At 38.4% G+C, this 12,045-nt stretch overlaps 1 protein-coding gene across 1 annotated transcript in view; it reads left to right on the top strand.

The window, feature by feature from the left end:
* The first annotated feature begins 233 nt into the window (after positions 1-233).
* PHIP (PHIP subunit of CUL4-Ring ligase complex) overlaps positions 234-12,045 on the top strand; it is an 88,732-nt gene continuing 76,920 nt past the window's right edge. Inside the window, 4 exon segments of the mRNA XM_083376962.1 lie at positions 234-506; positions 629-687; positions 784-813; positions 1,010-1,069. Of these exon segments, the coding sequence (XP_083233088.1) occupies positions 446-506; positions 629-687; positions 784-813; positions 1,010-1,069 (210 nt within the window). The 5' untranslated portion in view covers positions 234-445.

Raw genomic sequence — 12,045 nt, 5'->3', positions numbered from 1 at the left:
CTTCCCTCCGCCGTTGAGCCGGCACGCCAGTGTTTTCCGCCCGCCCTAGCGCTTCGAGGACCGGCAGCCGGAGCCCTTGGGGACTGGGGGGGGGGGCTATTGGGAGGTGGAAGGCGACGCGGGCAGGGGTGCGCGGGCCAAGGGGGTGTGCGCGCCCTGAGGGAGGGGGCCGGGACTCTTTGTCGCGGCGGAGGGATCGTGCTCGCTGGCGCTGAGGCAAACGGTCAGGAGCAGCGGCGGCGGCAGCAGCAGCAGCAGCGGCGGCGGGTTTTCCTGCGAGTTGTTGTTTCCTCCTCCTGCCCGGAGCTCGAATGGTGGAGCTCCGACTCTGGTTGCCGCTGAACAAACCGTGACAGCTACTGGAGGGGGGGGGAGCGTGCTTTTCAGCTGCAGGGCCCCGTCGCCGAGGAGCTCGGCCTGAGCGAGCCGAGCTCCTCAGCTCGCCATGTCCGGGGACAGCGGCTCCAGCAGCGGCGGCGGCAGACACACGGCGGAGCTGCGAGCGGGTAAGTAAGTGGGTGCCGGGCCGGGACTGCCGCCTTACAGGCCGCCTCGCCCCGCGCCTCGCCCATGGTTTCTCTCTCTCTGTGTGTGTGTGTGTGTTTTTTTCTCCCCCTCCCCTCTGCAGAGCTTTATTTCCTCATCGCTCGCTTTCTGGAGGACGGACCCTGCCAGCAAGCCGCGCAGGTAAGGATAGCCGCCGGGCCTGGGAATGGGGCTACTTCCCTCGGCCGGCCGGCGCTGCCCCTGACCCTCCTCTCCCCCTTTTTGTTGCTCCTCCAGGTCCTGATCCGAGAAGTCGCCGAGAAGGAGGTAAGCGGTGCAGCGCTTTCCCCGCGTTTCTTCCCTCGGCCGCCCGCTCGCCGGAGTGCCAGCGGCTGCGGCGGCCTCGCCTCCTCCTCCCTCGCCGGGGGGGGGGGGGCGGGCGCTCCGGGGGCTGTTTTTTTTTGGGGGGGGGAGGAAGGGGTCGCTTTTAGTGACCGGCCGTGTATTTTTCCCCCTCCCCCAGCTGCTGCCCAGGCGTACGGACTGGACTGGAAAGGAGCATCCCAGGAGCTATGAGAGCCTAGTAAGAGAAGCGGCCAGGCGGCGTGGTGCGGTCTGATGTACTAGGGAAAGTTTGCGAGCAGCCCTTTAAAAATTGAATTTCCCGCAATTTTTTTTTTAACAACTTTACCAAAAAAAAAAAAAAATAAGGGCAATTCTGAAAACTCCCGGTTTCTGCCCGCGAACCAAGACGAGTTTGTTTTCTTAGTCGAGCAGGTGTCGTCTCAGGAGTCATCTGTCTGGGGTCCTGCAGTTAGGGTAAATAATAATAATCCTACTAATGCGAGAGAGAGCCGTAGAGTCACTATGCTAGAAATAAAGGTACGTCATGGATGTTGTGCAGGGAGAGCAGGAGGCGGGAGGGGAGGAGCGAATGAGAGAGCTTGTGTGAGCCAACTAGGCCTGTAGGAGCGCTCTCTTGTATGCAGTCCTATTTCACATACACAATAGGGCTGTGCAGTTATTGAGGAATCCTAAGCAATCTTCATAGACGAAATCTCTGTTTTCCCATTTGTAATTTTGCTGGGAAAACAAAGCAAAACAGGTGCAGAGGAAAACCTGCTTGTCTAACCCTGGCTGATAAGGGCTAGCTAGCTAGTTAACGATTGCACAGCTAACACTTTCTGTCTGAATTTGGTGGGAGCAGAGTATTATTCTGAAACGGATATCGGACAAAAAAGAAACACGTGAACTGTTGTGTTGTTTTAAGGCACACTTGGTTTGTGGTACGTACAGTGATCTTTCTTGATCTGTTTGTGGTTTGTGAGTTTTGACTAAGAGACATTTCTCGTTTTGCATTCAGGAAGGGCACATCCATGGGACTAAGCTTAAGAAAAAAACTTATGGATCTGTGATGGACAATTGCTTGGGATAGTTTTGAGGGGGATTTTTTGGTAGTTCAAGACAGTTTTTCTGGTGTACGGAACATATTTCTCTTTACCCCTTTTCAGAAGAAATGCCATGAGTTTGGTTGATTTTAAATGAAAGGAAAAAGCAAAAGGGTAAAAGCAAAAATCTCACTTGTAGAGGAGGCAGGGAAATCTGATTTTGGATTTCCTAGGACTTTTTCCTTGAATTAGAATTAGTCCTATGTCACATTTTTAGCCAGATAAGTTTTATTTCCTCATATATAGACAAGCTATGGGTTGGATTTAGACTTCTTTCAAGAATCAAGAAAGAGACAACTTCACCTAATTCTTTTTCATATTGATATACCAATGCCACTTTTAACCTTTAAAGAGGATCCTTTAGGGTTTTTTGGTATATATTGGACATCAAATTGTTGAAGACAAGTTTCTCTCAGGATTAGTACATGGGACAAACTGTTAAAAGCCACTAACCTTACTAGATTCAGCCTCCTTCCTCCACCCACCCCCTTTGATTCACTAATGCTCTTGTGTGACAAGTAGAAGTGGTCCCAGAGTATTAACTCATTTAGAGATACAATGATCTGACACTTTTGAAGACAGATACAATGTTTCAGAAGCAGATACCATTAGATAATTTAATAATTTTGGACTACAGATGCAGGAAAATTTATATTGTGAATTTTGTGGTAGTAAAGGCTGATTGTACGATATATGGCAAGGCAACAAATTATAAAGAGAGTTTATATTGCCTCCTTTTTAAATGGGCATACTTCTCACAAAATCTTTTAATCTATTGTTTGTGACAACTAGTTTCTTAATGAGCTACGTTTGGACATTGGTAGAAAATATTCATAGAACACAAACTGCTTGCTAAAAATAGGTAAAGATTAAGAGATTGGGTTTTATTTTGTATTACATTTTAAACTTAAACTATATGACTTTTCATAAATTGTTCCAATTTCAAGTGTACAATTTCACACATTTAGAAGAGGTAGCTTTTGAATTATATTGCCTAGTGTTAATACTATTTGAATGGAGTACATAATTATAAGGAATGCAAGAAGATAAATGCAAGGTAAAATTTATGTACAGCTGCTTACATTTTTAAAGTAACATTTTGTTGCTGGTTACCTGCTTCAATTTCAGAAATCTGATCATAAGAGTGCTTCTTTAGTAAAGGATACATTTTAATTTTATTTAGGAATTGTATCACCTCGGTCTGGTTGGCTTAGCCAAGCTGATTGCAGAGCATATTTTAAAGCTTATTTAAAAACTTAGCTTATTAAGAATTGTTAGAACAAAATCTTGGCCTAAAGTAATATATTTAGTTTAATAGGTCAGAAGTTGTACGTGTAAGCTTTATCTTTTAATTTTTTAAATGCATGTTATAAATAAATGCTACTAAAGGTGGTTTTTAATCTTATTGAGTATTTTATGCATTGTTAAACAGATATTAACCTCTGTTCTTATACAAATGTTATTATCATTGATCATTAGTTCTAAATTGTGCAGTTCGTGTTAAAAGTATTTCACTTGAATAGCAGTGTTACTATGGCCTTTTCTTTTTTATATAAATAGCATAGTTCTGACTATAAAAAATCAAATGAAAGCATGTTTTGCTTTTTAAACAGATGATTTCTGTGTAGCTAAGATCTTAACTGGTGTTTGGTCACAAATGAATTAATCTCTTCTGGAGCAGCAGTGCCCAGCAATATTAGCAAACTTTAGAAAAGTTAAAAGGATAGTGCTGTGTTAGATCTATTAATTTCTTTTCAACTGTATGTATTTTATTGATCATAATTCAGAAAAACATAAATCTTAGCATGTTACTTAAATCATTGATAAGAACCAGCTATCAACTCCCAGTTATGTTTTAGAATGTGAGGGCAAATGTTTTTAGTATTAAAGCTCCAAAATCTTAGAAATCTGCAAAATGAAATAGATGGAAGTATAAATTGTTAATAGAGGTTGGTCTTATTTCAAATCTAAATTGCTTTACTTAAATTTTTATCCCATTGATCTAGTTCACATGACATGCTGAGCAATAATGTGAGTTATCTGGGTTGATATGTTGTGGAATTCAGCCTCTATAATTTGTAGATCATGTTACAGTGATTTTATGTTATGTAGTAGTTTTGCCTCTTAAAGTTAATCATATGCTGAGAGTGTTCTAATTTTTAGAGGATTTAGACACCCATTTTTCTCCTCCCTATCTTCCAAACTTGTTATGACCACCCCCACCAGGGCATGTTTTTTAAAAATAAAAGCAGCTCTGTGTGTGTGTGTGTGTGTGTGTGTGTATTCTATGTTTTTTCCTGAAGCTCAAGGTGACATACATAGCACTTTCCGTAATTCTACAGGGTATGTCACCATTGTGGAAGCTGAAATTCAGAAGGGATTGTATAATATAAATATACTAATAAAAAGGTTTTTTTTTTGAAACATTGGGAAAATTACACATGCATTGAAGTACTTTTGTCTTGAATTGTTAGATAAACAATTGCATGGTTTTAATACATCTACATTAAATATTGATAGTTTTCTTTGGTAGATATGTATTGTTTCTTAAGAATGGGTACTTTAAAATGGTGAAATGAAACTAATGTAAAATAAAATTTTAGGTACTTTTACCAAAGTTAAGTACATGAAAGACAAAAAAATATAGCATGAAAGTTGGTGAGCAGCATCAATAATCCTGTGAACAGTTTACACTAGGAGTGTCAAACTGCCAGCCCGCAGGCTGGATGCATGATGCGGAAGCCATGCTCACCCCATTGGCGGCAATGGCAAAACTGTTCGATATGTTGTGCGATCTCACCTGATGTCGCGAGATTGACATGTCTGGTTTACACAATTTTGAAAGCATAGGTTATACTGTTTTATAGATGCTAAGTATTTCCAAAATAGTTGTTCAGATTTATTTCGTATTTCTCCTGGGCAACAATGAAACAATAAAAAAATTCACACTTCACGGGGCTAAATGTTCCAATCTGAGAATGGAAAACCATTTGGCTGATTATTTTAAATATCTAAAGGTCCTTTTTCCCCCCTCTTGGTGGGTATATTTATAACTTTGAGAAAACCAATAAAAGTCTAACAAAATGACCGCCATAATGCTGCTGACAAATTAGTAATGGCTAAAAGAAAATAAAACTTTCCCATACACAATTATATTGAAGAGCATGAACTAACAAGGCCCAAGTAGTTTGTGCATCTGAGTCTGAAGAGAGCTAAAAGTGTGAAAGCTAAAAATCAGAGTACATAAAGCCTAGTGGAAAATCCATTTTACAAAAAGTACATTGTACAATCTGAGAAATGCACCGAGGCAAAATATGTACTACCACTAAAACCAAACATGACTTTTATCTCTAGTGGCTCACAGAGACAAAACCCAAACATACCCCCAAAGGCTAAATGTATACTGCACAGACATAATCTCCTCCCCTTCATCATTTTTAACCTTTCAAGATGTTTCCTAGTATTTCCCAGTGTATCTTGTTTTCCATGTACATTTTAAAACAAAAAGGCTTGTTCGTATTCACCTACCTTTTTTATATTCTAAAATAGTTTCAGGCTCCATGTGGGATCTGGTAGCATGGTTGGAAGTAAACAGCTTTAGACTTGAGATTCACTTTGATATATTCCAATTACTACCTAGTTACTTTAATTTCAAGAAAAAAGAAATGGTTCAGGAACTCTATTAGAACCTAGGGGGAAGTACAAAGAAGCAGTGTTGCCCATAGACACCAGATTAGATCTGTATGTTTGTGAATTGGAGATTTGTTACTTTTTATATAGTATTCTCTGCTGTTAAATTCTTTACAGATATATAAGTTATAGTGTAATAAAAAGAAATCGTGATATTGAGAATAATTTACTTATTTTATTCTAATCCTATTGAATTATGCTAAAATTCATTTCTCTTTTGTAGTGTTATAGATTAGTTTTAAGCATAGTTTTGAGATACTAAGATTCCAAATATGTATATAATTCAAGAATGCTTTTTTTGTCTGCCAGTGGAAGTACAATATTAATTTAACTGTAACTTCCTGTACACTTAAAATCTGAGGTTTCAAGAGACCATTTTCATCATATTTTGAGAGTGCATATAAGGAAGATGTAATTGTTCTCTCTGGATCTGTGAGTAGATTTGGCTTTAGAGAGATTTAGTCTCAATTCTTGCTTAACGTAGAACTTTTCCAATACCCAGCAACTTTTGCTTATAAGTTAAAAGGTAAATATAGAGTCAGTAACAATCATATACATGTCCACATTATTTAGAGCCTGTTCCTTGTAAAATGATACTATTTAATAACATGCATGTACCATTATTTTTCTTGCAAAGTTAAACCTTGAAAATTCTATAACTATTCTTGCTTACTATAACAGCAATTGATAAATGAAATCCAAACCATCATCTTACATTTATAATTTGGGACCTCTTTATGCTTTCCAAGGAAGAAAAAAGTTTTTAGAGTGCATCTCAGAGCTTGTATATTAGCTGCCAAGTTTTGGGAACTGAGATGGACAACAGGTAGTAGATAGAAACTATATGTTAAGGTAAGATAGTTGAACTGGCTAGAAAGAAAAACTAAATCCTTTGCTCTGGAGTTTGTGCAATAGAAGAATATACTGGATCATATTCAGGCAAGAACATTTTCATTGTGTTCCCCTTATTGTGAACAAAATATGAACAAATTGCATATCCATTGCATTTCTTCAGGTAGCTGTTTACAGATTCAAAATTCCTTTGCAAGGAAATCCAATAGAACCTGAAACACAGATGTATGTAGGAAAATCTGTTCCTAGTAGAACAGTCAGATACCGTAAGTAAGTGAAATGCCAAATTGATGGGGCCCCATCAAGAAAAAAATATTAGGAATGGCAAGTTAAGATGAGGTAAAAAAATAGTTGAAAATACAACTAAGGGCAAAACCATGTAGTTCACTGAAATTCTGTCACAATTCTGTTTCAGCACAAAAATAATCTCGGTTGGATTATATGTGGAGCTATAATCTGCAGTTTATACTTTCACTTCCTCTGGAGGATGTGGCTAGATTGTTTAAAAAGCCCTTGTCTGGTTTTATTATTAAACTTCCCTGAAGCTTAGCAGAAGATTAAAAAAATATTCTAAAAATTAAAAAGTACTATTGTCTTAGTGGAAGATTAAAAAATCCTTTCATATGCTTGGAAGTGCCGTCAATAGGGCAGAAACTGTCTTGAAAAAATGATGTGAGCCTTCTCCGGCATAGTATTTTGCTTTACTATGGAACGTCCAATTGCTATAATTTCAGGGCTAACTAGCTCAATAACTCACAAATCATGTTAGCTATGATAGATTGGGGGAAGTTGGGAAAGGAATTGGCCAAAACTAGAGAGTGGGTCAGTTGACCACTTATTTCATAAACTATATGGCCAGGTAGAAGCCCGGGAATAAGCATTTAGAGAAGTTCTACCATAATTAACTCACAATGCAAGTGCGAAATTCCTTTTTCAGTTTTTTAATATTTTGTTTTACCCTAGATTGGCACTGTAGTTCTTGCTATTTTGGTCGTGACAACTGTGTGGGATTTACACTAACTTTGACATTTATTTGATTGTATGAACCCAGATACCATGGTTTGTAAACTTGTGTATTCAACCAATTGTGGTTTATTTAAGTAATCTAGTCCTTTTTTTTCTTTTGGGGGTATGTGTTAAAATTTCAGATGGACTCTGTATATTGAAATATTTCGATTATCTTTGAATCATCATTGGACACCCTCTAATTTTACTTTTTGTGAGTCTGGTAGGACAGAGGTCCCCAACCTTTTGAGCACCAGGGACTGGTTCCGTGGAGAGAGGTTTTTCTGTGGACCGGAGAGGGCATGGTTTCATGTACTGCCTGTATCCAGCGGATGGGGCTTGTTTGTTTGCTTGTTTGCGCAGACCGGTTTCTAGCATGCCGTAGCCTGGTACTAGTCAATGGACTGGGGGTTGGGGACCCCTGTGGTAGGAGCTCAAACCACTTTTCCTCAGTGTCTAACAGAACAGTAAAATTGTCTGGACTTTGGAAAAATATTATCCAGCAGGCTAATGGGAGAGGTGGGATATAATGAAGCTCCATTATCGCTTAAGCCTAGAAGTTACCATTGTACTTCAACTATGAGAGTTGAGCAAGATGCCTGGAAAGAGCAGCAAGTGTTTCTCCCTTCTCCTGTGTACAACAGAAGTTTGGTTAGTACAGTCATAGTGTGCTGTGGTCACGGATGATTGCATTATTTTTAAAAAAAAACAACACAAAACTTTAAAACAGCTGTGTCCAGCCTTTTGGCTTGCCTGAGCGAGTGAAGAGGAATTATATGAGGCATATAAAATAAATAATAGAGTTAATGTACCTAAATAACAAATGTATATGTGTGTTTGTGTGTGTATGTATATATATGTGTGTGTCTGAGTTTGTGTGTATGTGTGTGTACACACACACACACACACAAACACACACACACACACACACCAGGAATGGAGACTAGATCCAGGTAACTTTAGCTTCTTTGCTAGCCAGATGGGGATAGATGAGACAGTGTGAAAAAGTATGTAGGGTTAACTCACAGATTTCTGCCAGCTTGGCACTGACTTTTGTCTTCTGGCCTCATGTTAGATGGTTATGTTCAGGAAGAAACAAATAGTATAGAAAAAAATATTTTTCTAATGAAAACTTATGGTATATTCTAAGAAGAATATGGTTCAACGGAAAATGCCAGTGCTCAACAGATGGCTGTTAAATATTGAAAATTGTTTTCAGCATCTTGACCTGAAGAAATTATAGATAGATTTGTTTCTTATTACACTTACAGGCAATCCTTGACTTATGACCACAGTTGAGCCCAAAATTTCTGTTGCTTAGCGAGACAGTTAGGTGCCCCATTTTATGAGCTTTCTTGCCACAGTCATTAAGTGAATCACTGCTGTTAAATTAGTAATGCGGTTGTTAAATGAATATGGCTTCCTTGATTGCTTGTCAGAAGGTGGCAAAAGGTGATTACATAACCCCAGGATACTGCAACTGTCATATAAAATATGAATCAATTTCTAAGCATCTGAAGTTTGATAATGTGACCATGGAGATGTTGCAATGGTTGTAAGCAGGAAAAATGGTCATAAATCACTTTTTACAATGCCGTTGTAATTTTGAACAGTCACTAAATGAACTGTTGCAAATTGAGGACTAACTACTGGAATTCAGCCTTATTAAGGTGGTAATTTATTAATAAGCAAATAGTATAAATTAATTGATAGTATAGATTAATTGAATTATTCCTGTAATATACATAGACATTTTGAAAGCAGTTTATTTTGTAGTTTACATTACAGGAAGAAAACTTGACATTTCACATTCTTGAAAAACGTAACCCTGTTACAAATGGCTAGAATCCTGCAGTATTCCTGACATCTAAACTAGCAAAAGGAATAGTTGAAAAAGATGGTTTGGGGTATGAAGCCATAATAGCAAAGATTGGATTTTTGTGTATTGCAGAGTAAAAATGTACCTTTCAGTAAAGAGCCAGTGGGGTTGTGTGTGTCTGTGAGTGTGTGCATGTGTGCTTTTTAACCCTGTTTCCCATGGCAGTATTTTGGAGGAATTGTATTTCTTTCCTATACTTTTATATAACCCTATCAATAGGGGCTATTCTTACCTCTTCCCATTTGTCAATCTGACTTTAAAAAGTGAACAAGTGAAGGAAGCTTCTTTTAGCCCTCTGATTGATATGTGCGAAAGAGACCTGAGGTGAGTTGAGAATGGTTGTTTCTGTTGTTACTTTTCCATTGAGATTTGGCGCAAAAAGTACCATTGCTGCAAGGTGGTTCTGCCCTTAGAGAGGCAGCTCACAATCTCTGCTATCCTACAATTGTTTTTTAGATTCTGGCAATTAGAGTTCTTTTTTTCCCCTTCAAGCACTTGACAAAGGTAGATAAATGAATGTTGTGGTATGACTGCTTAGATAGGCAGATGTGCACCAGTGGTACTTTAAAGTCTATGGTCAGTTATTATTTTTCAACCTATACTTGATTTTAGTTAGCAGCATTAACCAGAAGCTGTATACCCTGTACCGGAGCTCTTTCTTTCAGTGCTGGAATAATGCCGGGAAATTCAGTAAAAAGGTAAAGGTTCCCCCGCTCATGCGTGCTAATCGTTTCCGACTCTAGGGGGCGGTGCTCATCTCTGTTTCAAAGCCTAAGAGCCAGAGCTTGTCCGAGGACGTCTCCGTGGTCATGTGGCCGGCATGACTAGACGCCAAAGGTGCACGGAATGCTGTTACCTTCCCACCGTAGTGGTCCCTATTTTTCTACTTGCGTTTTTACGTGCTTTCGAACTGCTAGGTTGGCAGAAGCTGGGACGAGTAACAGGCTCTGGTTGGAAAGTCTGTGGGAAGTGGAGCCTTTTCAGAGTATTGCACTCCATGCAAAGTCATAAGTGTACTAGTAGTGTTTCTTGGGCCCAAGTATTTCTATCCAGCATATTTTTCCGTATATATCAGCTACTGCTGTCTGCATCAGGCTTCTACTTACAATCCTATCAGGTTTCTTGCCTTTACTTTTCTCTTTGGAAAAAGTGAATTTGCTACTTTGTTGGCGTCACTCCAGGTTCTGCTTAAGGTTTCTGAAATGATTTGCAAATTTAAGCATCGTGGGGATTCCGATATTTCTGAACATTGTTTTTAGACCAAATTTCTCTTATAGGGGTCAGTTGGCATATTCACTATTGGTTGTCCAAGTGTCTTTTAGACATGAAAGAGGCAATATTTTAAAATAAAGATGTAGATTTCTTTAAACCGTGAGTCAGTGGGAAAAAATCCTGCAAGGAGGGGAATTTGGAAAAAAACAACAACAATGTGGAAACAGAAAGTATATGGAGTATTTTAAAGATACAGATGCATCTTCAGACATCTTCCACACTCCTGTGCTTTGAGGCTTTGTTGCTTTTGGGAACAGAAGCCTGTGAACAAAGAAAGAAAGACTGGATTCTTCCTTCCCTTGTGAATAGTCAGTAATTTTGCCCTTGCACTGAGAGGTTTTACCAAAAGGTTTGACAACATGTATGGGATGTTAAAGGTCTTCATGCTATATCATTTGGTTATGTACTATATAAACCTGTTATATATTTATGTATCACTTAAATAGAAAGTACTATTTTCCTAAAAGTGATTTTTGTGGGAAAAATATAGAAAATACCAAAGAAAATCGGTCCCTCCTTCTCCAGTTGTTTTGATAGCAGACAAATCTGGATTTCCATTTTTCTTGTAGTTGAATCTGTTGGCTTTCCAGTTCTTGTGCTTTTTAGCCCAACAGTTGGAATAACTCTTTCTCCATGCTCTGTGTACAGGAATTTAAATTTGCAGCTGCCAGGCCTGCTTGCCTTTTTACCATCTCTTCTTCATCTGATGGTGCCAATCCCAATTGTCATGGGTCATATGATCAAGATTTTTTTTATTATTTTTTTTAAAAATGTACAAATTCTTTGCATTAATTGTGCAGCATTATAAAAAGCCTTTTCACATGCTGAAAATCATATGACTTATATGCACATGAATTTATGGTAATGTTTGCATGGGCTTGGATAGAAACTGAGCCAAAATGTTGCAAAAGCATATTGTCCAATTCTTAACTAAAAGTTTCTCGATGTTTTAAAGAAGTAGCTAGCTGTCTAGAATGAACTTTACTGAAACTTATTTTCCTCTTATTATTTGTTCAGATTTGGTTTGATCAAATTGGGTCATTTGTTATACAGTTCAATGATAAATGAAAGGAAAAATACTTGTATTACAAAAGAAAATTTAAAAATGTAAAAATCTGTTAGGGTATTCCCTTTTGCTTCAGTTTTGCAATGTGAAAGAGCTTAACACAGCCAAATGCTTGGGAGAGAAAAGCCCTTTAAAAAAGGCATTACACTTCTGAAGCAGAGTCTCTGATTATAATGTAAACTGACTTCATTAGATATCTGATGCACTTGGATAATTACATTTCCATGTGACTATTAAAATAATAATGAATATTTTTTATCTGGAGAGAAGTATTGCATTTTCTTGGATTCAAAATAAATTAACCTTAGAACTAAAATGCTGTTGGGAGAAGAGACATGCATATGTGC

The sequence above is a fragment of the Vipera ursinii genome (genome assembly GCF_947247035.1).
Source record: "Vipera ursinii genome assembly, chromosome: 1".
In the NCBI taxonomy this organism is placed as follows: Eukaryota; Metazoa; Chordata; class Lepidosauria; order Squamata; family Viperidae; genus Vipera; species Vipera ursinii.
Note: the sequence above shows the minus strand (reverse complement) of the source record. Positions and strands in the feature narration are given on the sequence as shown.